Below are 25,684 nucleotides of genomic sequence, written 5' to 3' on the forward strand. Positions count from 1 at the left end.
TTCAGGTCTGAAACTCAAAAACGAAAATTTCAGAGACGGACGACTGGCACTTGTGAACTGTTTTTGCTTCGGGCACCGCACAGCAAGAATGACTGATGTAATGGTGTCGGCTGCATGTTTTATACCCTTGACATGGAAGAAGCGACAGCATCCGATGCAGAAATCCGAAGACTCTGGTATTCAGGCTGGCTGAGGGCTACCTGCAGGCAGATAACCCAAATGTGATGACTGCAACAGTGAAACACAAAGAACATCCTAATGTCTGCATAAAAAAGACAGACAATATAGACATCCATATATAAAGCTTTGACTGCTCTAGCTTTATCCTCCTGGTTTCATTAACAAGAAATGCCTTCATGAAAACTACAGGAGTTAAAAGGACACCCAAGACAACATATGGCAGTTTGTATGTCAAAGAAGCTGCACAGCTGTCAATACCAGTTTACCTTTTCTCTAATAATGGATAACAGATGGTCAACTGCAACTCCATACTGGAGACTCTTGTCCTGTAGTTGCATGACACAACTACTCTAGATTTGTGATTATTGTCACACAATTCAAAACACAGTATGCCTTTTTGGTCAATTAATCAATACTGTACAGGGAAAAGCTTGAACTTACCCTCTATTTGGTCCTCCAACTGAAACAACCTGCAAAGGGATAAAACCTCTTCCTCTCCCACGTCTGGTCCCTGCCCATTGGCCAACAACAGTGCCGGCTATTTCAAGTTTTCCTCCCTGAGAAGGAATTGGCTGCACACCTGCAAAAACAGTTAAAAAAAATTGTTACACAATGTGGTGGAGTGTTTAACAAACTCTAGAATATCAGCAACATTCTGATAAAATGTTAGTACTAGGTCTTCCAGCATACTGAGCTGGTACTCAAAAAGCAACAAGGTGTTCTAAACTCTGCTAGTCTATTCAAAGCAAACCAGCAACTATAGACTCATAAATAAGAGCGACTTGTCAACAGACTGGTTAATAACTCGATCACAACTACAGCAAGAAATAAAAACAAGCAGATATTAATGTTATATACTGACTTGCACTGGAAATCGACTGCAAAAAGCAGTGATTAAAGTGGTGAGGCTAACAAAATGATCTATGAAGAATGCTGCATGCATAAATTAAGGAAACAATTTGACAGTACATTCAAAATGTGAAGTTACACAAGATTTACAGATCGCTTACAACATACTTTAATGTACTGATAACATTTTCAATATCCTTGCTTATACATAGTTTATAACTGTACTGCCTAATAAAGTTGTAGGTAGTGAAGGCAGTGAGATTAATAAGACTAATGGTGATGAAGATTAGATTGTAATAACTGAGCAGCAGACATTACTAGAATACAGGCAGGAGACTGTTAACTACAGATACTGTTATTAAAGGCACTGATGCATCTGCACAGAGGATAATGAACATTGAACAGTGATATGCCTGCCAGGTGCAAAAAACAGGATGTGATTAGGGGCTTAGGATGCCTAAATATAAGGACATATGCTCTTTTTATTCATAATCATCTCATCTTTAAGGACTCACTGAATATTAGTTAGGAACTTGCAGCCTTCTTAGATTTTTGCAAGAAAAAAATTAATTAATGCTCATTGAATTAACAACCAGAAAGTACACTTGTGTAGGAACTTGTCATAACAGTAGATTGCCTACTGATCACGGTTACAGTGTTCCAAACTACTGGGTTATCTAGCCAAGTAAAGTACAGGTGTGTACACTTACCATAAATGTAGATGTTCGAGTTGCAGTCATTACATTTGGGTAATCTGCTGGCAGGTTGCCCTCAGTCGGCCTGAATTCCAAAGTCTTAGGTCCTGCGTCAGTTGCTGTCTCTTTTTTCATGACGTCAAGTCGTCAGGGGTATAAAACAGGCAGACAATGCCATTTTCTTTAGTTTTTCTTGCCCCAAATGTCAGGTGCCCCCCAAATGGGAAGCAAAAATATATATAAAATATATAAACTATATATACATGTAACAACATAAACTTTACCTTCATCTAAAAGCAAATACACCACAAAGGCTGTAGAATATAGTGAAGGAAAGAGAAGCTCCAGAATAAAAGGGGGATGGCGGGCGGGTAACCCGGACTGCAACAGTGAATACACTCGAACATCTACATTTATGGTAAGTGTACACAACTGTACTATGTTCTTCGTGTTTCACTGTTGCAGTCATTACATTTGGGTAGAATCCCAAAGCTATGGATGGGAGGCTGGAGCTAAACAGCATTAGGAGCGGCTATAAGGCCCTGCAAAACTGCAGTGGCAAAGCCTGCCCTGGACTTAGAGAAGAGAGGCAAATGATAATGCTTTGTAAAAGTATGAACAGAACTCCATGTAGCAGCTTCTAGAATGTCTTTGGTTGGTACCCCTCTGAGAAAAGCTGCTGATGTAGATGCAGACCTGGTGGAATGAGACCTAATGCCCTTGGGCACCGGTTTACCATGATGTAAGTAACAGAAATGAATGCAGTGGCTTATCCACTTTGAAATAGTCTGCTTTGAAATCGCCTTTCCCTTCTGATCCTGCAGCAAATGCCACCAGTAGCTGCTCAGATTTTCTTTGAGCTTTGGTCCTGCTTAAGTAGAATCTTAGTTGTCTGTGTACGTCCAAGGAATGCAGAATCCACTCCCCCTTGTTCTGTGAATTTGGATAAAAAGTTGGCAGATGAATAGTTTGGTTAAGAGCCACTCTGGAAGCCACCTAGGGCATAAAGGAAGGATTGGTCCTGAGGGACACCCTGTCTGGATAAAATATGATAAAAGGCTCCACAGCCATGAGGGCCTGTAGCTCTGAAACTCTTCTTGCTGAAGTGATTGCCAGGAGCAAAGCTGTTTTCCATGATAAAAACTTAATATCTGCAGTAGCAGCTGGTTCAAATGGAGGCAGGGTGAGTTTTTCCAACACAAAATTGAGGTCCCATGCAGGAATTGGTGATGATCCGGGAGGCCTTAAATTTTTGGCCCCTCTAATATACTGTTTTAGCAGAGGGTGAGAAAAGATCAGTGGCTCTGTGTTGTAATGAGCCGAAATGGCAAAGGCATGGATTTTTATAGATGAAAAAGATAGGTCTTTGTCAAGCATCTCAGTCAAGTATTGTAAAATCTGAGGAATATTTGGCTTTGCTGTGTCAGTTCCTTGTGCTTGGTTCCAAGCACAGAATCTCTTCCATTTATCAGCATAAGATTTTCTAGTACTAGGCCTTCTGGCCTCCAAAACGACACGTATCACAGATTTACTGAGAGGTGTTGTTTGAATAACTACATGATCAACCATGCTGCCAGGTTCAGTGTTTGGAGGGGATTGTGCAGGATCTGATTGTTTTACTGAAACAGTAAATGAGGTATTTGAGGCAAGTACCAAGCTGGGAATTGAGACATATTCCTTAGGATTGGATACCAGTGTTGGCAGGGTCAGTCCAGGGCAATTAGTATAATTTTTGTTTTTTCTTGTCTGACCTTTAGTAGGACCTTGGGAAGAAGAGGCAGAGGAGGAAAGGTGTAGACTGATGGGTTTTTCCAACTGAAGGATAGGGCATCCACTTTCCATGCTTGTCTGTGATAAGTCCTTGTACAGAAAATGTCCAGTTGATAATTCCGAGGAGAGGCAAATAGATCTATGTCAGGACTCCCCCATTTCTTTATCATGCTGAAGACTTGTGGATCCAGTTTCCACTCGTGAGGGTCCTTAAGGTTTCTGCTCAAGTCGTCTGCCAGAGTATTTCATTTTCCTAGCAGGAAGTGAGCTTGAAGATGTACTTGGTAAGTCAAGGCTGCATCCCACAATGCCATGGCTAGTCTGCAAAGGGGTATGAGTGTGTGTCCCCCTGCTTGTTTATGTACCACATAACCGTGGTGTTGTCCATCTTTATCAGTAGTTGTCCTGGAAGAAATAAGTCCTTGAAGGCTGTCAGGGCATTCTGAACAGCTAACATCTCTTTCTGGCTGATATGCAGATGCATTTGCTTTGGGGTCCATATGTCCTGAATGCATCTTCTGATGCATCTGTAGTTAAGGTTTGGCTGGCAGGAGGTAGAGTGAAAGACCGTCCCAAGTTCTGGTGACATGTCTCTGCCCACCAAAGAAACTCCTGTTGTAGGCAGGGAATGAGAGGAATCATTGTTTCCAGACTGTGACAATGTTGACTCCATAAACCTTTTAGGTACCAATGTAGTTTCCTCATATGCAGTCTTGCATATGGAATCAGTAGAATGCAGGAAGCCATGAACCCCAAAGCCTGCAGAATTTTTCTTGCAGATAACTGGGTTTTTGTTGCCATCTGTTTGAAGTAAATAGTCAGTTGCCTTTGTTTGTCTGGCGTGAGGAAAGCCATCTGGGCAGTTGTATTTAAGCTTGCACCCAGGAATGTTATCTTTTGAGAGGGTACCAGTTGTAATTTCTTTTTGTTTATGATGTACCTTAGACAAGTTAGAACCCTTCTTTACAAACGCCAGATGCTTTAGAAGCATGTCCTTGTTTTCTGCCTGAATTAGACAATTGTCCAGGTATGGATAAATTTGAATATTTCTTTGCCTGCAAAATGCAATTACTGGTGCCAGGCACTTTGTGAAGACCCTTGGGCGCAGTAGATAAGCCAAAGGGCAGTGCAAAGAACTGGTAATGCAAGTAGCCTGCTTTGAAGTGGATGTATCTTCTGCAAGATTCCCTGATTGGGATATGCAGGTAAACCTCTTTTAAGTCTAGAGTTACCAACCAGGCATCTTTGCCTAGCATAGGTAGTAACTGTTGAAGAGTCAGCATCTTGAATTTTGGAATGTCCAGAAATGTATTTAGAATGGTAAGTCCAGATGTGGACAACATCATTTGTCTTTTCTGGGTACCAGGAAAAGTCTTGAATAGAAACCTTGTCCCTTTTCCTTTTCTGGTACTGGCTGAACAGCGCCGATATTCATGAGGGACAGAACTTGTTTCTGGGCCTCTGCCCACTGATTTGGAGGCAGATCTAGCCATCCGTTTGGGATTGGCAATGTGTGGAAATGAAATCTGTATCTCTGGGATACTATATTTAAAACCCATTTGTCCTGGGTATTCAGTTGCCAGTTTTGTGCATGAAGTGCCAGCTTTCCCCCCAAAGGTGCGGCCAAAAGGTAAGTGCTTGGTGATTGTAGAGGAAAGTCACTGAGACTGTTTACCATAGGGAGGTGCCTTGTTGCTTCCAGGTTTGGAGGTGGAGGCACCCCCTTGTTTTGTTCTAAAAGTTCCTTGTGACTGAAACCTGGAGTCTTTGGAATGTCTGGTTTTGACTTGAGCGGCTCTCAAGGGAACTGGAAAGGACCAGTTCTTAGTAGGTCAGTGCCTACTAAATCTGGGTGGCTGCACTTGTAAGAAATCTTTCACAGTTTGCATAGATGTAGCTTTATCTTCCATCTTTTTTAAAACTTCTTCAGCCTTATTACCAAACAGACTGTCCTGTTGTAAAGGAGCATCCAACAATTTTGCTCTTTGAGCCAAGCATGCCTTCTTATCAGATCCACTTACAGCAGCCCTGCAAGAGGCCTCCAAAGAATCAAAATCACATTGCAAAGTATGTTTTCCAACTTGTTCAGCTGAATGTAATAAATCCTGCAACTCTTTATTTTCCACACAGTCAGAGATCAACATCATTTTCTGTTTAAGTAGACCCATGACATGCTGTTGATATTTAAGCATATGAAATTGACAGTTTAAAGCCCTGATTGCCAAGGTTGCAGATGTGTAAACCTTCTTACCCCATCTATCCAGTGCCCTGGAATCTCTGTAGAAGGGCTAGGATTTTTAGCAGTAGAGGCCTTAACACCCTTGGGACCCTGAGAAATGGTTTCAGGATCAGCAGTAGGGTTTTTGAAAAGGAATTTGTGGGAGTCAGGAACCCTGTAGTATCTGTCTGACTTACTAGGAGCTGGAGGTGGAGAATCAGGGGTCATACTGGATTGTGAAAAAACATCATCAACAATGTCTAGAACAGGAGGTATAGCCAAAGGCCTATGCTGAGGAAGAAGAAGAAAATCCCCAAGTCTCTTTTTAGATTCAGAGAAATCCTGACTTTCCCAGTGGAAGTGTTCCCTTAAGGTATGTAAAGTTTCTCCAAAACAGAAATCCTCAGGGGGAGAAGCAGAAGGGATGGAATCAGAGTCCTCATAAGTAGGTATAGATAAATCCTATTCAGAAGAAGAATCAGAAAAAATAGAAACCTGATCTGAAGATTCATGGTCAGTGCCTTGCCTAGGCCTCTTAGCAGGAGGGGGATGGCTACCCCTGATCAAGGTAATTAAATCTTCAGCCATTTTTGATCATTTGATTTTTAGGCATTGGGGCCTGTACACGTGGATCAAGCGTTGTTTTTTTAGACATAGAAGTAGATTTTAGCCTTAGTTTTGAAGATGGTGTCGGTTTAATATACAAATCTTTAGGCCTGAAAACACCCTCAGAAGCCGGTGCCTGCACAGCGGCTCCGGACCCATCTAAGGTAGAGACAACCGCGGGTTCACTACTTAAAGCACCTCGGGGCATACCGGACTCCGAATAGGTCTCAATAGAGGCCTGCGAATCAAAAGTAGTGGGTATCAGGGGCTGAGAAAGCACCTCACTGAGTACTGGCGACTGGCTTAGGAGAAGCGGCATCTGTTTTGGACCTCGACGGTCTGTCTCTGACATTTTCTTTGCGTATTTTCGGTATTCCGGTAGTCGGATTGCTAACCGACGACATTTCTAGATAGTTAAATCTTGAGCCAAAATATTTAGAAGCAAAAATATACCAAAGTTTAATTGTGCGTTGATTAAATTTAGCACAAAACCGACAGCAAGGCACGTTGTGGTCAGGGCCTAGGCAAGGAATACAGTACAAATGAAAATCCTTATGAGGTATTTGCTTCCCACAAGTAATGCAATTAACAACTTTTACTGACATTGGTAAGGAGCAAGAAAAAGTTTCCCCAACGGGGTACTTAGCTTTTAGTTGAAGACTTCGGATCTGAAACTCGAAAACAAAAATTTCAGGACTCGGCCGACTGGCACTTGCGAACTGCTTCTGCTTCAGGCAACGCGCGGCAAGAAAGACTGATGTAATGGTATCGGCTGCATGTTTTGGAAGAAGGGACAGCAACCGACGCAGAAACCAAGACTTTGTTAATCTGGCCGACTGAGGGCAACATGCCAGCAGATTACCCAAATGTAATGACTGCAACAGTGAAACACTAAGAACATCATCTAAGCTATACTTCACTATATTCCTGTATGAATCTAAGAACAACTATTGTACTCTAGTTAACTTACTTTCCAGAGTAAGGCAAGTGTAGTGAATACATCTTCTAGCTGATGTTGTTGGGTTCAAGTCAGAATACAGAATACTCTCTCGCTCTGGGAGTTCTTAAATTAATATAGAATAGTTGTGTAAAATCTTACCATAAAGTACAGTTGTGTACACTTACCATAAATGTAGATGTTCGAGTGTATTCACTGCTGCAGTCATTACATTTGGGTAATCTGCTGGCAGGCTGCCCTCAGTCGGCCTGAATTCCAAAGTCTTGGGTCCTGCGTTGGTTGCTGTCTTCTCTTCCATGACGTCAGGTCGTCAGGGGAAAAAAAAGTACAGTTTTGTACCTACCATAAATGTAGATGTTCGAAGATCCACATTGCTGCAGTCCTAACACTTGGGTAGTCCGCTGTCCCAGTCGGCCCGAATACCAAAGTATATGGCTGACGTCGGTCAAGGCACATTAGTCTGACGTCAGGACGTCAGGGTACAAATGCGCATGACCGACGTCATATCCTCAGTCTTTTCTTGCCCCAGATGTCAGAAGACCCTAAAAAGATAAGGCCAAAACCAAAAAACACCAAACACTCCTGTACCAAATATATGTACAATATATACAAATTTACAAAAGTACAACCCCACCCCCACAACCACCCCTAAACACAGAGGGGAAGGAGGGAGGGTAAATTGGACTGCAGCAATGTGGATCTTCGAACATCTACATTTATGGTAGGTACAAAACTGTACTATGTTCTTCATCCCACATTGCTGCAGTCCTAACACTTGGGTAGAATCCCAAAGCAGAGGTAAGGGAGGCTGGCAAATCATAAGGAAGCAGGAGCCGTCAACATGCCCTGCAAAATAGCCGTGGCAAAACCAGCCCTAGATTTAGAGTAGAGAGGAAGGTGGTAGTGCTTAGAGAAAGTATGCACTGAACTCCAAGTAGCTGCCTCCAAAATATCCTTAGTTGCCACCCCCCTTAGAAATGCTGTTGAAGTGGCAGTAGCCCTAGTGGAATGAGGCCTAATCCCAGCTGGAATCTCCTTGCCATGATGGGAATAACAAAATGCAATGCAAAACCCAATCCACTTAGAAATAGTTTGTTTTGACACAGGCTTGCCCTGAGAACTCAAAGCAAAAGAAACAAACAATTGCTGAGACTGCCTAAAATCCTTAGTCCTGCTTAAATAATAACGCAACTGCCTGTGTACATCTAAAGTGTGCAAAATCTTTTCCCCCTTATTTTGGGGATCTGCATAAAAAGTAGGCAAATGAATAGTTTGGTTTAAAGACACAGTAGAAACCACCTTAGGCATAAAGGAAGGATTAGTACGTAATGATACCCTATCCTTATGGAAAATCAAAAAAGGCTCAACCGCCATAAGGGCCTGCAATTCAGAAACCCTTCTTGCAGAAGTAATGGCCAACAAAAAAGCAGTCTTCCATGACAAGTATTTCAATTCAGCAGTAGCCGCAGGCTCAAAAGGTTGTAGAGTAAGTTTCTCCAACACAAAATTGAGATCCCAAGCAGGAGTAGGAGCTCTACGTGGGGGTCTTATATTCTTTGCCCCACTAAGAAATTGCTTGAACAAAGGATGAGAAAACAATGGTGGGTCACAATCATAGTGAGCTGAAATTGCTGCAGCATGAATCTTAATGGAAGAGAAAGACAAACCTTTGTCCAATAACTCAGTAAGATATTGAAGAGCCACACTCAAATTAGGCTCAGAAACCTCCAAATCCTTTGCTGCACTCCAAAATAAAAATCTCTTCCATTTTTCTGCGGACACTTTCCTTGTACTAGGTCTTCTGGCTTCCATAATCACATTCAAAACTTGTTGAGGAAGTTGAGACCTGCTGTGTTTCAAAACAGAATATGCCAGGCTGTTAGATGAAGAGAGTGAAGCTTGACATTGAGTAGATGACCGTCCCTCTGAGACAATAGGTGTGGAATCAAAGGTAAAGGCCATGGAGGCTTCCTTACCAGACTCCTCAGTAATGGGTACCAGTGTTGCCGAGGCCAATCTGGAGCTATTAAAATCATCCTTGGCTTGTCTTGTCTGACCTTTAGGAGTACCTTTGGGAGAAGAGGCAGAGGTGGAAAGGCATACACATGAAGATTTTTCCAACTGAAAGAAAGAGCATCCACTTTCCAAGCTGTGTGATGAAACCTTTTCGTGCAAAACTTTGGCAGCTGGTGGTTTAGTGGAGAAGCGAACAGATCTATGTCTGGAGTTCCCCATGACACTGTCAATTTGAAATACATGAAGATCCAGTTTCCACTCGTGGGGATCCATGATTTGCCTGCTTAACACATCTGCTAAGGAGTTCTGTGCTCCCGGCAGAAACCTTGCCTGAAGAGTTAGTTGCAAGCTGAGCAGTCTCCCACAAAATCATTGCTTGCCTGCATAGAGGATAAGAATGTGTTCCCCCTTGTTTGTTGATGTACCACATGACAGTTGTGTTGTCTGTTAGAATCAACACCTACCCTGGAAGAAGTAACTCCTTGAAAGCCATTAATGCAAACTGGACTGCTAACATCTCCTTCATGTTGATATGTAGATGCTGTAGTCTGGCAGGCCACTTGTCTTGTATCCACTTTCCATTCAGATGAGCTCCCCAAGCTATGTCTGAGGCATCTGTCGTTAGAATCTGACTCGCCTCTGGCCGGGTCACAGAGAGTCCCTTGTTTAGGTGACATTCCTGAGCCCACCACAAAATTCCTTTTGAATGCAAGGTATTATTTGAATGACAGTGTCCAAATCCTGGCAGTGCTGTGTCCATACATTTTTGAGATACCATTGCAGCTTCCTCATATGCAGTTTGGCATTGGGAAGCACCAGAATACAAGATGCCATGAACCCTAAGGCTTGAAGGACTGTCCTTGCAGTCAGCCCGGACTGAAGAGATAGTTGATGGAAGTAAAGGGAAAGATTCTTTTGTTTGTCCGGGGTTAAAAGGCCATCTGGGTTGCTGTATTCAGTCTCACACCCAGAAAGCACATGTCTTGAGAGGGTACTAGACTGGACTTTATTTCGTTCACAGAATACCCCAGGCATCTTAGCACTGCTATCACATATTCCAAATGCTGTAAAAGGTCTTCCTTTTCTTGAGCCAGAATCAGGCAGTCGTCCAAGTAAGGATAGATTTGTATTCCTTTTAGCCTGAAGTAAGCTATCACTGGAGCCAGAACTTTTGTGAATACTCTGGGCAGTAGATAAGCCAAAGGGCAATGCAGAGAACTGATAATGGGAATTCCCAGCTCGAAAACGCAGATACTTCCTGCAACTTAGTCTGATAGGCACATGAAGGTAAGCCTCCTTGAGATCTAAAGTTACCATCCAGTGATCTTTGCCCAGCAGAGGTAAAAGCTGTTGTAACGTCAACATTTTGAACTTGGGAATGTCCAGATAAGTGTTGAGGATAGATAAATCCAAAATTGGTCTCCACGTGTTCCCCTTTTTTGGAACTAGGAACAGGCGAGAATAAAATCCTAGGCCTCTTTCTGGCACGGCTGAATGGCCCCTATTTGGAGTAACAGAGAAATTTGCTTGTGAGCCTCTTTTCTTTGTAGAGGAGGAATGTCTGGCATGCCTTTGAAAGGAGGCAAGGTATGGAAATAAAACCTGTAACCGTGGTGAATGATATCCAATACCCATCTGTCCTGGGTAATTAAACTCCAATTTTCTTTGAAAAGTGCCAGCCTTCCTCCCAAAGGTGCTGCCAGACGAGAAAGCACTGGCAGCTGAAAAGGCAGGTCATTGGGTCTGTTTACGAAAGGGCTGACCCCTGCCCTCACCAGAAGACTGAGCAGGTGAACTCCCTGTTCTAGGCCTAAAAGAACCTTGAGCTCTGCCCCTACCACGTCTAGACCTACCCCTAGACTGGGAATCATAAGAAGGATATGTCCATCCCTTAGTAGGCCAATTTCTACTAAACTTGGAGGCTGAACCTGCAAAAATCTTTAACAGTCTGCATAGACTTAGCCTTGTCCTCCATTTTCTTTAAAACTGCTTCCACAGGCGAACCAAACAACACATCAGACTAACGGAGCATCCAAAATCCTTGTCTTAACATGCTCAGCTAAATTCTGATCCCTCAGCCAGGCGTGCCTGAAGAACAGAACCAGTGGCAGCCACCCTCAAGAGGCCTGCACAGCATCAAAACCACATTGCAAGGAATGCTTACCCACCTGTTCAGACACATGAACTAAATCCTGCAACTCTTTACACTCAATACCTTCCGCCAGAGCATCCACCTTAGACTTCAATTGTGAAAGGAGATAATTTTGATATTTTAACATGTGGAACTGGCAATTCAAAGCCCTCATGGCTAAAGTGGAAGAAGTATACACCTTCTTTCCCCATCTATCCAAAGCCCTTGCCTCTTTATCAGGAGGAACAGGATTTTTAACAACAGAAGCCTTAACACCTTTAGGCCCCTGAGAAACAGTGTCTGGGTCTGCCCTAGGACTCTTAAAAAGATACTTATAGGTTCATAGGTTCATAGGTTTATACTAGGCTATCTGCCCTAAGGCATTTATAAGCCTAGCCCAAATTATTGTGGCTTACGCCACCCCTTATATGAAAAAATACTGTGCCCATTAGTTTGTTGTGCCTCTGTCCAGCAGTGACCCAGAGATGATTCCCGGGGTAAACCTACGATCTCCCATCCACAGGTCTAGATTTCTCTTGAACAGAGTCAGCGAGGTGCTCTGCCTCACATGGACCGGGATTTTATTCCACAGCATAGGGAGTCTCTGAGTGATAAATCTATCCCTCCAGCACGTCCTATTTATATCCGTGCTAAGGTTTAAGTCGCTTGCTCTAGTGGTTTTGGTGGATTTGGATTTTTGAGGTGGAGCATGTCCATTAATTCGGTTGGACATGGTCTTGTATGTCAGGCACATGTCACCTCTGAGCAGATGGTATGCGACTGAATAGAGCTGGAGTTTCTTCAATCTGGCAGCATATGACAGATTTTGGAGTCCCTTTATCCTTTTGGTGAGGAACTTTTGGGGTCTCTCCAATTGCTGCAGATGTCGGGTGAGATACATCCCGAATGGGGCATTGTACTCGATCATTGGTCTGATAAGTGAAGAGTACAGGGGAACAATAACCTCACTAGATCTGGATGTGAATCCCTTCATGATCAGGTGGGCAATGTAGAAGGTCTTTCTAACCACTTTAGCAATGTGAGTGCCAAAGAAAGGCCACTGTCAACCTGGGTCCCCAGGTCCCTGATAACCTCTTCTGTGCTTAGTGGATTGCCACCTATATGGTAGCTTGGGGTTACCTTGTTTTTCCCGAAGGGTATGACTATACATTTTTGGCGTTTAACTTCAGGCCATGGCTCTGGCACCAGCTATCTGTTTCCGTGAGTCCCTTCTGAAGGATATCCGTGTCCGATGCACTTTCCACTATGGCCAGTTTGCAGTCATCTGCAAACTTTGTCAGCCAAAGTCCTCCCATGTTGGCCTGTACTTCTGAGAAGTAGATGCCAAACAATAGGGGCCAAGGACCGAGCCCTGTGGGACACCACTTGTGACCGGCTTGGAGTCTGACACAGCCAGCAACTCTAACCCTGTGGGTTCTGTCCTTAAGCCAGTTTGCAACCCATCTTGTGACATATGGGTTTACATTTAAGCTGGTAAGTTTTTCTACAATACCAGAGTGGGGTATTGTGTCGAAGCCTTGCAAGGTCAAGGTAGGCTGTATGGACTGCCTTTCCTCATCAATGGCCTTGGTGACTATTTCAAGAAGTCGACCAAGTTCAAAAGGCATGATCTTCCCTTGACAAAGCCAAACTGGGTCGGGTCCAATGTCTGCAAGTCCCCTATATCTTTGTTTATGAGCTCCATTACGATCCTCTCCATAGCTTTGCAGACTAGACTTGTTAAGCTTATGGGCGTAATTACCAGGGTCCGTGAGGCGCCACCTCTCTGGAGTGGGACCACAGTTGCCGTACGCCACTCCTTGGGCACGTATCCTGTGGTACGGCTGAGATTAAACAGCTGCCTTGTGCGGGTTTAATTCCTCATTTAGCTCGTAGCACACAGCGGGGACACCATCCGGTCCCATTGATGCTGTGTTTTTAGCTTTAGAGAGCAGCTTTCACCTGCATTTGAGATGTCCGGGAGGCTACACTGGCTGGGATAGTTATCTCTCCTTTAGGGGGAGAGGGGTGAAGTTTGCACTGAACCTGTCTGCCAGTATGTTGGCAATGTCTGTGGGTTCAGTGATTTTTGTATCATTTTGGACTAATTCTGAGCATATCTGTGAGTTTCCACCCAGGTTCCTAACATAGCTGAAAAAGGCCTTATGATTGTCCTTTGAATCCATGGCAATTTTTCTCTCAAAATTGGCCTTAGTTGATTTTATGAGTGCTCGTATTTTTTTACTAATAATGATCAGGGGTGACTTCCTTTTATGGATTTTGTTCTATCATGTAATAGCTTTCTCCTCTTATTGTAAAGTTTGTTAATGGCTGGGCTCCACCAGATTGGGCTTGCCCTTTGTGGAAAGAGTCTTGGTTTTATTTGGGATTGCCTGATCCATGCAGTCCTGGAGGTGTTCATAGAAGGCATTTGTAAGGGCTTCCGCAGCTTGGGTTGTGGTTTCCTCTGACTCAGGGGCCTTGAAGGATACCACACCAGCCTTGAGTAGTGTGAAGTTTGCTTTAGAGAAGTTCTTCACTATGGTCTTTTTTGTTTGGGGTGGGGGCGGGATGTGGATTTCCAGTGAGATTAGTTTATGATCAGATCTCACCAATGAGGGATATACTTCGTGTGGAGCATTTTGTCCCCATGTTTGTGACAATGAGATCTAGTATATTTTCTCCTCTCGTGGGAACAGTGACTAGCTGTTCCATGGCATTTGAATTTATGAACTCCAGGAACCGTTGGGCTAGAAAGTTAGGGCTTGAGTAATGTTCCCAGTCTATATTCGGTAGTTGAAGTCACCCAATATGATGGTGTTTGGAGATACATTTATACCCTCCAGTGTCTTCAGGAAGGCTGTGTGGGGTTCCTGAGTTTGAGAGGGTGGCCTGTAGCATGCTACAATTTGTAGAGCAGTTTTGCCTATGGTTAGTTGCACCTGGATGGTTTCCGGCTTCATGCGTTGCCACCAACCTGGAGGTGTGAGTATCCTTTATGAATATGGATACACCCCTCCTTTTGTGGAGTGGTCCGGGTTTTGGGCCGGAACGCATGATATGAGGTAAAACCTAATAGTGCAGGGGTGCTCTCAGGAGCCTTGAACCAGGTTTCAGTTACAGCAGACATCGATGTTCTCCATACTGAGAAGGGCCTCGAGTGCGTGCATTTTGAGATTTAGACTTCTGGCATTGAGCAGCATTACCCTCAATTTCTTCCCATTTTTGTTTTCTAGGGTGGTAGGTTTAGAATTTGAGCCTTGCCTAAAAAAGGCACTATGGGGGTGGCAAGAGCCTTAGCCAATATCCGGAATCCCAGGGGTGACAGGTGCAAGCCGTCCCTTGCGAAGCAGCGTGGCTTGTCAAGCATGTCATCCCAGGCAGACAGACACTGGATCCCCTTTGAATGACACCAGACATTAAGCCAATTGTTATCAGCTTCAGGCACCCTATAATACCTATCCGGTTTAACTGGGGCAGGAGGCAAAGAATCAGGGTTCAGGGAAGCCTCTGCAAAAACATCTTCCACCACATCCAGAACAGGAGGTATAGCTAAAGGCCTATGTTGGGGTAAAAACAAAAATTCCCTAAGCCTCTTCCTGGAATCAGATAAATCCTGACCTTCCCATTTAAAATGCTCCCTCATGGAATGAAGAGTCTCTGAAAAAGAAAAATCCTCAGGAGGAGAAGCTGAAGGAGTAGAATCATCTACATCAGAATCAGAATAAGGAGGAAACTCCTGCAAGTCTTCAGCCAAAGACTCAGAAGCCTCCGAACACTGCTCAAAACTCTCAAGCTCAGGTTCCACCCTAGGCCTCTTATCAGGAGGGGGCATAGAACCTCTAATCATAGTAATCAAATCTTCTGCCATTTTAAGCATATGTTTCTTAGGCAAAGATCCTGAAGAACTAGGAGAGGCACCCACTGAACTTAAACCCGGCCTGCCTCTCAAAGAAGCCTTGGAAACAGAAGGGGAGGGCCTGACCACCTTAGGAAGGGAGGGGAGAACAGCCACCTGAGAAGCCCCTTCAGCCTGGCCTACCTCCTGAGAGGACACATCCTGTAACAGTAAAGTCTCTCCCTGAGACTCCAAATTAACTTCTGGCAGAACCACCGGCTCCACCGAGCCTTCTAAAGAACCGACGTCCGGGACTGATGGTTCTTCCAACCTAGGCTTTGCTGCTTTGTCCTTGCGCTTTTGAAGCGGCCGGAGCATCCGACGGCATTTTATAATTACAACGCTTCCCAAAAACTAACCTGGCACAGTCTAATCTTCTCTTTATAGTGCGTTTGTTAAATCTAGCAGAAGAGCGACACCCAACAACGTCGTGCTCAGGCCCTAAGCAAGGTATACACAAGGTATGGTAATCCCTATGAGGTATCTGTTTCCCACAAGAAATACAGTTATTCACTTTTTCTGACATCCGGTTAAATACTGAGGCAAGAAAAAACAAAATATTCTAACGGGTACTTAGCCAACTTTGATTCGGTCTGAAACTCCGACTTCAGAAAATTTCAGAACGCCAACCTGCACTCATAAAACTGCTTCTGCATCGGACCATGCGCAAAAAGACTGAGGATATGACGTCGGTCATGCGCATTTGTACCCTGACGTCCTGACGTCAGACTAATGCGCCTTGACCGACGTCAGCCATATACTTTGGTATTCGGGCCGACTGGGACAGCGGACTACCCAAGTGTTAGGACTGCAGCAATGTGGGATGAAGAACATCATGCAGCTGACGCCATTTTCTTTAGTTTTTCTTGCCACCGATGTCAGTTGCCCCCAAAAAGGTAGAAATATTTTAAATATATATATATATATATATATACACACACACACACACACACATGCATAAATATAAACTTTACCTTCAACTGCAAGCAAATACACCACATTGGTTGTAGAGAAGGAAAGATAAACTGTAGAAAGACAGGGGGATGGCGGGAGGGTAACCTGGACTGCAACAATGAATACACTCGAACAGCTACATTTATGGCAAGTGTACACAACTGTACTATGTTCTTCGTGTTTCACTGTTGCAGTCATTACATTTGGGTAGAATCCCAAAGCTATGGTTGGGAGGCTGGAGCTAAATAGCATTAGGTGAGGCTATAAGGCCCTGCAGCGCCAAAGCCTGCCCTGGACTTAGAGTAGAGAGGCAGACACGGCTATTAATAGGACGTGCTGGAGGGATAGATTCATCACCCAAAGACTCCCTATGCTGTGGAACAAAATCCCGGTATATGTGAGGCAGAGCACCTCGCTGGCCTTGTTCAAGAGAAATCTTGACCAATGGATGGGAGATCGCAGATATACCCCAGGGATTACCTCAGTGTCACTGCTCGACAGAGGCACAGCAAAATAATGGGTATAGTTCCCCATACTAAAGGGGTGGCGTAAGCCACAAAACTATGGGCTAGGCTTGTAAATGCCCTTGGGCAGATAGCCTAGTATGAACCTATGAACCTATGAACCTATAAATGGTAATGCTTTGTAAAGGTGTGAACAGAACTCCAAGTAGCAGCCTCTAGAATGTCCTTGGTTGGTAGTCCTCTGAGAAAGGCTGCTGAAGTAGCTGCAGCCCTGGTGGAGTGAGACCTAATGCCCTTGGGCACAGGTTTGCCATGGTGTAAGTAGCAGAAACGAATGCAATGGCTTATCCACTTTGAAATTGTCTGCTTTGAAATAGCCTTTCCTTCTGATCCTGCAGCATATGACACTAGTAATTGCTCAGTTTTTCTTAGAGCTTTAGTCCTGCTCAAGTAGAATCTTAACTGTCTGTGTACATCCAAGGAATGCAGAATTCTCTCCCCTTTGTTCTGCGGATTTGGATAAAAAGTTGGCAGATGAATTGTTTGGTTAAGAGCCACACTGGAAACTACCTTAGGCATAAAAGTAGGATTTGTCCTCAGAGACACCCTGCCTGGGTAAAATATGATAAAAGGCTCTACAGCCATGAGGGCCTGTAGCTCTGAAACTCTCCTTGCTGAAGTATCTGCTAGAGCTGTCTTCCATGATAAGAACTTTATATCAGCAGTAGCAGCTGGTTCAAATGGAAGCAGGGTGAGCTTTTCCAACACATAACTGAGGTCCCATGCAAGTAATGGTGATCTTCTAGGAGGCCTTAAATTTTTGGATCCTCTAAGATACTGCTTTAGTAAAGGATGAGAAAAGATTGCTGGCTCAGTACTGTAATGAGCCGAAATGGCAGAGGCATGGATTTTAATTGATGAAAAAGATAGGCCTTTGTCAAGCATCTCAGTTAAGTACTGTAACATCTGAGGAACATGTGGTTCTGCTGTATCAGTTCCTTGTGCTTGATTCCAAGCACAGAATATCTTCCATTTGTCAGCATAAGATTTTCTAGTACTAGGCCTTCTGGCTTCCAAAATGATATCCATCACAGCTTTACTGAGAGGTGTCATCTGTATCATTACAGGATTAGCCATGCTGCCAGGTTCAGGATCTGTAGTTGATTGTGCAGGATCTGATTGTTTTGCTGGGACAGTAGTTGTGGTTTTTGAGGCAAGGTCCAAGCTGGATACTGAGACAAGTTCCTTAGGATTGGGTACCAGTATTGGCGGGACCAGTCCAGGGCAATTAATACCATCTTTGGCTTCTCCTGTCTGACTTTTAGTAGGGCCCTGGGAAGAAGAGGCAGAGGAGGAAAGGCGTAAACTGATAGGTTTTTCCAACTGAAGGATAGGGCGTCCACTTTCCATGCTTGTCTGTGATAAGTCCTTGTGCAGAATCTTTTCAGTTGATAATTCTGAGGACAGGCAAATAGGTCTATGTCTGGGCTCCCCCATTTCTCTGTTATCATGCTGAAAACTTGTGGATTTAGTTTCCACTTGTGAGGATCCATAAGGTTTCTGCTTAAATCGTCTGTCAGAGTGTCCTGTTTTCCTGGCAGGAATTGAGCTTGAAGATTTATTTGGCAGGTCAAAGCTACAGTGCCATGGCTAATCTGCAAAGGGGGTATGAGTGTATGCCCCCTTGCTTGTTTATATACCACGACTGTGGTGTTGTCCGTCTATCAGTAGTTGTCCTGGATAACGTAAATCCTTGAAGGCTGTTAGGGCATTTTGAATAGCTAGCATCTCTTTCTGGTTGATATGTAGATGCGTTTGATTTGGTGCCCATATGCCCTGAATGCATCTTCCTGTCATGTGGGACCCCTACGCATAATCTGATGAGTCTGTTGTTAAGGTTTGGCTGGCAGGGGGTAGAGTGAAGGGCCGTCCCATGTTTTGGTGACAGGCCTTTGCCCACCATAGGAACTCCTGTTGCAGGCAGGGGATGAGAGGAATCATTGTTTCCAGACTGTGTGAATGTTGACTCCATAAACATTTTACGTGCCACTGAAGTTTCCTCATATGCAGTCTTGCATATGGAATTAGTAGGATGCAGGATGCCATGAAGCCCAGAGCCTGCAGAATTTGTCTGGCAGAAGACTGGGTTTTTGTTGCCATCAGTTTGAAGTAAGTAGTCAGTTGCCTTTGATTGTCTGGCATGAGGTAAGCCATCTGGGCAGTTGTATGCAAGCTAGCACCAATGAATGTTATCTTTTGAGAGGGTGCCAGTTGTTTTTTTCCTTTCGTTTATTGTGGCATGTTAGAAGCCTTTTCACAAACGCCCCAGGTGTTGTAGAAGAGTGTCCTTGTTCTCTGCTTGAATGAGACAGTCGTCCAAGTAAGGATATATTTGAATACTACTTTGTCTGCAAAATGCAATTACTGGTGCCAGGCACTTTGTAAAGACCCTGGGCGCAGTAGATAAGCCAAAGGACAGTGCAGAGAATTGGTAATGCATTAAGCCTGCCTTGAATCTGAGGTATCTTCTGCACGACTGTCTTACTGGGACATGCAGGTATTCCTCTTTTAGGTCTAAAGTCACCAGCCAAGCATTCTAGCCCAGCATGGGTAGAAGCTGTTGCAAAGTGAGCATTTTGAATTCTGGAATGTCCACGTATGTGTTCAAAATCGATAAATCCATTTGCCACCAGGCCTTGTCCTTTCTGGGTACCAAGAAAGTACAGTTTTGTACCTACCATAAATGTAGATGTTCCGAGTCCTAATACAGCTGCAGTAATCACAGAAGGGTTCTCTGCCGTCAGGCGGGTCCTCGGTCGTTCTCTGCCGTCAGGCGGGTCCTCGGTCGGCCGAATTCCAAAGTCTAGGTCCGGCATCGGTTGTTGTCGCTTTCTCTCCTGACGTCAGTGAGGCCAGAGTATATAGGACACAGCCGACGCCATGTTCTTCAGTCTTTCTTGCCCCAGATGTCAGGTGCCCCCAGAAGGAAGGCAATACACATAAATTATATATATATACATGCAATGCAATATAATCCAAAATCAGTAGTTGCAAGCAAATAAACCATAGAAGGATAACCCAGTAAGGTTGTATGAAAAGGGGTTAGGCCCTAAGCCTTTACCAAGTGGGGAAGGAGGGAGGGAAAAGTACAGTTTTGTACCTACCATAAATGTAGATGTCCGAACTGGATAGCATCTGCAGCCATAACAACTGGGTTGTCCTGTCGTCAGGCAGCCCTTCAGTCGGCCGGATTCCAAAGTCCGGGTCCGGCTTCGGCTGATGTCGCACTTCACCCGACGTCATCTCTGTTGGTCTTCGGGTATAAAGGCATCAGCCGACGCCATTTTCCTCAGTGTTTCTTGCCCCAGATGCCAGTAGCCCTCTTGAAGGCTAAAATTTTGGATAGATGCCAATGTTTCCAAAAAGATAGAGGTAAACACAAACATAAGCATGTATGTACATATATACAAACAAATACACCATAAAAGACTCCCCCCCACCAGCTAGCTATTAGGAGGGTAAACACCCTAGGAGTACCACAGAGGGGAAGGAGGGAGGGTAATCCTGACTGCAGATGCTATCCAGTTCGGACATCTACATTTATGGTAGGTACAAAACTGTACTATGTCCTTCATGGATGCATCTGCAGTCATAACAACTGGGTAGAATACCATAGCCAACTAGGGGAGGAGGATAAAAGTAAATTATGGTGTGCTTAGGATCCCTTGCAGTACAGCAGTGGCAAACCCTGCTCGGGATCTGGAATATAGAGGCAAATGATAATGCTTGGCAAATGTATGCACGGAGGTCCAAGTAGCTGCCTCAATAATGTCTTTGGTTGCCACTCCTCGTAAGAAGGCTGTGGTAGTGGCTGTTGCCCTTGTAGAATGAAGTCTTATGTTCTGTGGAATTGGTTTTCCATGGAAGGAGTAACAGAATCGTATGCAATTTCCTATCCATTTGGAGATTGTCTGTTTGGAAATAGCTTTTCCTTCCCTTCCTGTTGCATAGGCTACAAAAAGTTGGTCAGTCTTTCTGCTATTTTTGTTCTGTCCAAGTAGTAGCGTAGCTGTCTATGTACATCCAAGGTATGCAGTATTCTTTCCCTCTGTTTTGTGGGTTGGGAAAGAAGGTAGGTAGGTGGATTGCCTGGTTTAAAGACACTCTGGATACCACCTTAGGCATAAATGTAGGATTAGTCCTCATGGACACTCTATCTTGGTGGAAGATTAGGAAGGGTTGCACCGCCATTAAGGCCTGTAGTTCTGAAACCCTCCTTGCTGAAGTAATTGCCAGTAGGAAAGCAGTTTTCCATGACAGGTGTTGTAGGTCTGCTGTTGCTGCTGGTTCAAAGGGTGATAGTGTCAACTTTTCTAGCACAAAGTTTAAGTCCCAAGCTGGTAATGGTGGTTTCCTTGGAGGTTTTACATTCTTGATTCCTCTGAGGAACTGCCTGAGGGTGCGAAAAAACAGGTGGATCAAAGCTGTATTCTGCTGAAATAGCTGATGCATGTATCTTGATGGAGGAGTAGGACAGGCCTGAATGAAGAAGTTCGGCCAGGTACTCCAGAATGTTAGGCATATCTATGTTTGACACATCTTTTCCTCTTTCAGTACTCCAAATGACAAACCTTTTCCATTTTCCAGCATAGTTCCTTCTTGTTGAAGGTCTGCATGCTTCAAGAATAATGTCTTTAACTCTTTGGGAAAGTTCTGGGTTAGCTGCTGCTATGTGATGTTCCATGCAGTCAGTTGCAACGTTTTTAGGTTTGGATGCATGATGCTGTAGTTGTTCTGAGTTAACATCAAAGGCATCAGGGGAATTGGCCACATATTGTTCCGAGACATGCTCCTCAGTAGTGGGTACCAGTGTTGTCTTGGCCAGTTTGGAGCTATCAGGATTATCCTTGGACGTTCTTCCTTGATTTTTAGTAGTACTTTGTGTATCAAGGGAAGAGGTGGGAATGCATATGCTGTTAGGCCTTTCCAGCTGAAGGAGAGCGAATCCACTTTCCATGCTAGTGGGTGGAATGTCCTTGTGCAGAATTTTTGAGCTGGTGATTGAGAGGTGATGCGAATAGATCTATCTGAGGCATTCCCATTTCTTTGAGATGGTCTTGAAGATGTCCGGGTGCAGCTTCCATTCGTGGGCATCCGAGTGGTTCTGCTTAGTATGTCTGCCAGAGTATTTTCTTTCCGGTACAAATATTGCCTGTAACTGGATGTTGTAGCTGAGTGCCAGGGTCCACAGCTCCAAAGTCATTCTGCATAGGGGGTATGAATGAGTGCCTCCCTGTTTGTTGATGTACCACATGACTGTGGTGTTGTCTGTCCTTATCAACTGGCCCTCTTTGAGAAAAGGTTTGAACTTTTGGATTGCCAGTTTTACTGCCAGCATTTCTTTTAGGTTGATGTGCAGGTGAAGTTGATCCTGTGTCCAGAGTCCTTGCACGCATTTGTCCAGCATGTGGGCCCCCCATCCTAGGTCTGAGGAGTCTGTTGTGATGGTCTGGCTTGCTTGACATCTGCGAAAGGGTAGGCCTGGGTTTGACTGGCATGCCTGAGCCCACCATAGGAACTCCTGTTTTAAGCATGGAATTAGTGGGATTTCTGTTTCCAGGCTGTGTCTGTGTTGGGACCATAAATTCTTTAGGTACCACTGTAGTTTTCTCATATGTAGTCTGGCAAATGGGACCAAGATTATGCATGATGCCATGAAGCCCAAGGCCTGCAGTACTTTTCTTGCTGTTAACTTGTTCAGTTTTGTTAGTGCCAAGAAGTAAAGAGGAGTTCTTTTGTTTTCTGTAGTTAGGAATGCCATTTGTTTTACTGTGTCCAATTCAGCCCAAGAAGGTCCTTGTTTGGGATGGTATCAGCCTTGACTTTTGTAAATTGACTGTGTATCCCAGTGCTTGTAGCAAGTAAATGACCCTTTGTAAATCTGTTGTCAGCTTGCTTTTGTTGTCCCCTTGTAGTAGGCAGTCGTCCAGGTATGGGTAAATTTGAATTCCCTGTAGTCTGCAATGGGCGATTACTGATGCCAGGCATTTTGTGAATACTCTGGGCGCAGTAGATAAGCCAAAGGGCAATGCTGAGAATTGATAGTGCTCTGATCCTGCAAGAAATCTGAGGTATCTTCTGCAGATTGGTCGAATGGGGACGTGCAGGTATGCCTCCTTGAGATCTAGAGTTACCAGCCAACACTCCTTGCCCAGCATGGGAAGAAGTTGCTGTAGGGTCAGCATTTTGAATTTTGGGACAATGATGTATGTATTTAAGGTGGACAGGTCGAGAATTGGTCTCTAACTTTTTTCCTTTCTTGGAACTAGGAATAGTCTGGAGTAGAACCCCTTTCCTTGCTCTGCTGTTGGCACTCTTTCCACAGCTCTCATGTTTGCTAACTCCATTATCTGTTGTAGAGCCTCTGTTTTTTGATTTGGAGGTAGATTTGGCATTCCTCTTTTGACTGGTAAAGTGTGGAAGTGGAAGCCGTAGCCTTGATCTATGGTTTGTAAAATCCACTTGTCTTTTGTTATGTAGTGCCAGTTCTTTGAAAATAATGTTAACTTTCCGCCTAAAGGAGCTGCTATTTGTTCCCTGGTAGGCGGATTTAGGGTTAAGTCACTGTGGTTGTGTTGATGTAGTGGCAGTGGTTGAGTCTGTGCCTCTGTTGTTACCTTGCCACTGTCGTCCTCTGTAGGCACCTCCTCTGGATTGGTTTCTGCCTCTGGAACGTCTATTCCTGCCCCTTTGAGATCTTGTGGAGTCAGGAAAGGACCAATTTTGGCAGGCCAGTTCCTGCTAAACCTTGGGGTTGAACCTGCAAGAAATCTTTAACCGTTTGGACAGATTTTGCCTTTTCTTCCATTTTCTTCATAACCTGCTGGGCAGGTGTACCAAACAAACTTGTCTTATCCATAGGAGCATCTAGCAACTTAACTTTAACATGATCCGGTAAAGCTTGCTCCTTTAGCCATGCATGCCTTCTTATCACTGTGCCAGTCATGGCTGATCTAAATGAAGCCTCCAGTGCATCATAGCCACATTTTAAGGAATGGTTACTAACCTGTTGTATGTTATTTACCATTTCTAATACATATTTCTTATCAAGAGATTCATCAGTGGTTAGCTTTTTAGTTAATTGATCAAGCATAAACTCTTGGTATTGTATCATGTGAAACTGACAGTTTAAAGCTCTAGCTGAGAGAGTAGCTGAAGTGTAGACCTTTTACCCCATCTGTCTAATGACCTTGCTTCCCTTTCAGAAGGAATAGGGTTTTAGCTATGGTCGCTGCTACTGCCTTGGGACCCTGGGATATAGTTTCGGGTCTGCAAGTGGGGCCTTGTAAAGGTGGTGATGAGTATCTGGCACCCTGTAAAATCTGTCTGGTTTGGCAGGGGCTGGGGTAAAGAATCTGGAGCGGAGCAGACATCATTGAAAGCATCATCCACCACAGAGAGAACAGGAGGTATAGCTAAGGGCCTGTGCTGTGGAAGGTGCAGAAAGGTCCTAAGTCTTTTCTGGAGTCTGAAAATCCTGTTGCTGCCATTGGAACTGCTCTCATGGCATGTAAGGTTTCCCCAAAGGAGAATTCTTCTGGAGGAAGCAGCTGGAATGGATTCTTCAGCATCAGAATCTTCAAAATTGGAGAAAGGAGCCTCTGGCTGGTCAGTTATGTCTGATTCATCAGCAGAATCATCAGAGGACACTGGCTCACGGGGCTCTGCCCTAGGTCTCTTCTCTGGGGCTGAGAGGCCCTGTCTGGGTGAGATTGAGATCCTCTAATTAATGAAATTAAATCTTCTGCCAAAGTAAGCATTTGAGAACTAGAAGAGGGCCTGGTAGTGGGGGGTTTAACTGGCACTGTTTTAGTAGTCTTGGCTGCTTTAGCCCTGGCGAAGGCCTTAATGGACATGGCTGCTGGAGGCCTAGCTGCACCACGTGCTGGGGTAGAGACATCCAAGGGAATGGTGTCTGATAAATCAGTGGCAACCACCGTAGTGGATAAAATTTCTGAGGCCGATTCAAGAGTGGTAGCAGGGGCCTCAGTTGTAGAGATAGATTCAGTTGTACTTTGAGCAGTTTTCTCGGTTTCGGCCGAAACCGAGACACTCGCGGCTTGCTTAACCATGGTTTCAGCCGAAACCGCGGACCGCGAGTGTCGGTCTTTATCTTTGCGTTTTTTTGGCAGATTGGGAAGTCGGAGGATCCGACGGCATAATGTACGCAAAATCAGAACCGAAAAACTGTTCTGCAAACTCCGACCGACGCCTAAGCGTTCGTTGGTTGAAAGAAGCACAGGCGAACAGGCTGCTACGTGGGCTGGGCCTAAACAAGGCAGACAATGAGAGTGGAAATCTTTATGAGGTATTTGTTTCCCACAGGTTAAACAATTATTAACTTTTTCTGACATCGGCTGAGGCAAGAAAGGTTCCCCAACGGGGTACTTAGCTTTAGAAGTCTTCGAAGTAGTATTCGGTAGAAGTAATCTCTGGATCCGACCGACCGGCACTTGCGAACAGCTTCTGCTTGAGCCACGCGGCAAGAAAGACTGAGGAAAATGGCGTCGGCTGATGCCTTTATACCCGAAGACCAACAGAGATGACGTCGGGTGAAGTGCGACATCAGCCGAAGCCGGACCCGGACTTTGGAATCCGGCCGACTGAAGGGCTGCCTGACGACAGGACAACCCAGTTGTTATGACTGCAGATGCATCCATGAAGGACATCCTGTACTGCAGCTGTATTAGCACTCGAACATCTACATTTATGGTAGGTACAAAACTGTACTATGTTCATCGTGCATACAGCTGCAGTAATCACAGATGGGTAGAATCCCAAAGCTACGCACAGGGTGATAGGTACTAGGTGGAACTGGGATGAGCCAGAATGCCCTGCAACACAGCAGTGGCAAAGCCTGCTCTAGTTTTGGAATATAAAGGCAG

The 25,684-nt window shown here is 44.5% G+C and overlaps 1 protein-coding gene across 2 annotated transcripts in view; it reads right to left on the reverse strand.

Moving 5' to 3' along the window:
• Positions 1-25,684, reverse strand: part of FAM120A (family with sequence similarity 120A) — a 3,065,969-nt gene that overhangs the window by 240,211 nt on the left and 2,800,074 nt on the right. For both annotated transcript variants that reach the window (XM_044078130.1, XM_044078129.1), the window contains one exon: positions 622-760. In XM_044078130.1, coding sequence (XP_043934065.1) covers positions 622-760 — 139 coding nt within the window. The remainder of the gene's footprint in view (positions 1-621; positions 761-25,684) is intronic.

This window comes from Protopterus annectens, chromosome 7.part0 (assembly GCF_019279795.1).
Source record: "Protopterus annectens isolate FY-2018-M chromosome 7.part0, PAN1.0, whole genome shotgun sequence".
NCBI lineage: Eukaryota > Metazoa > Chordata > Ceratodontiformes > Protopteridae > Protopterus > Protopterus annectens.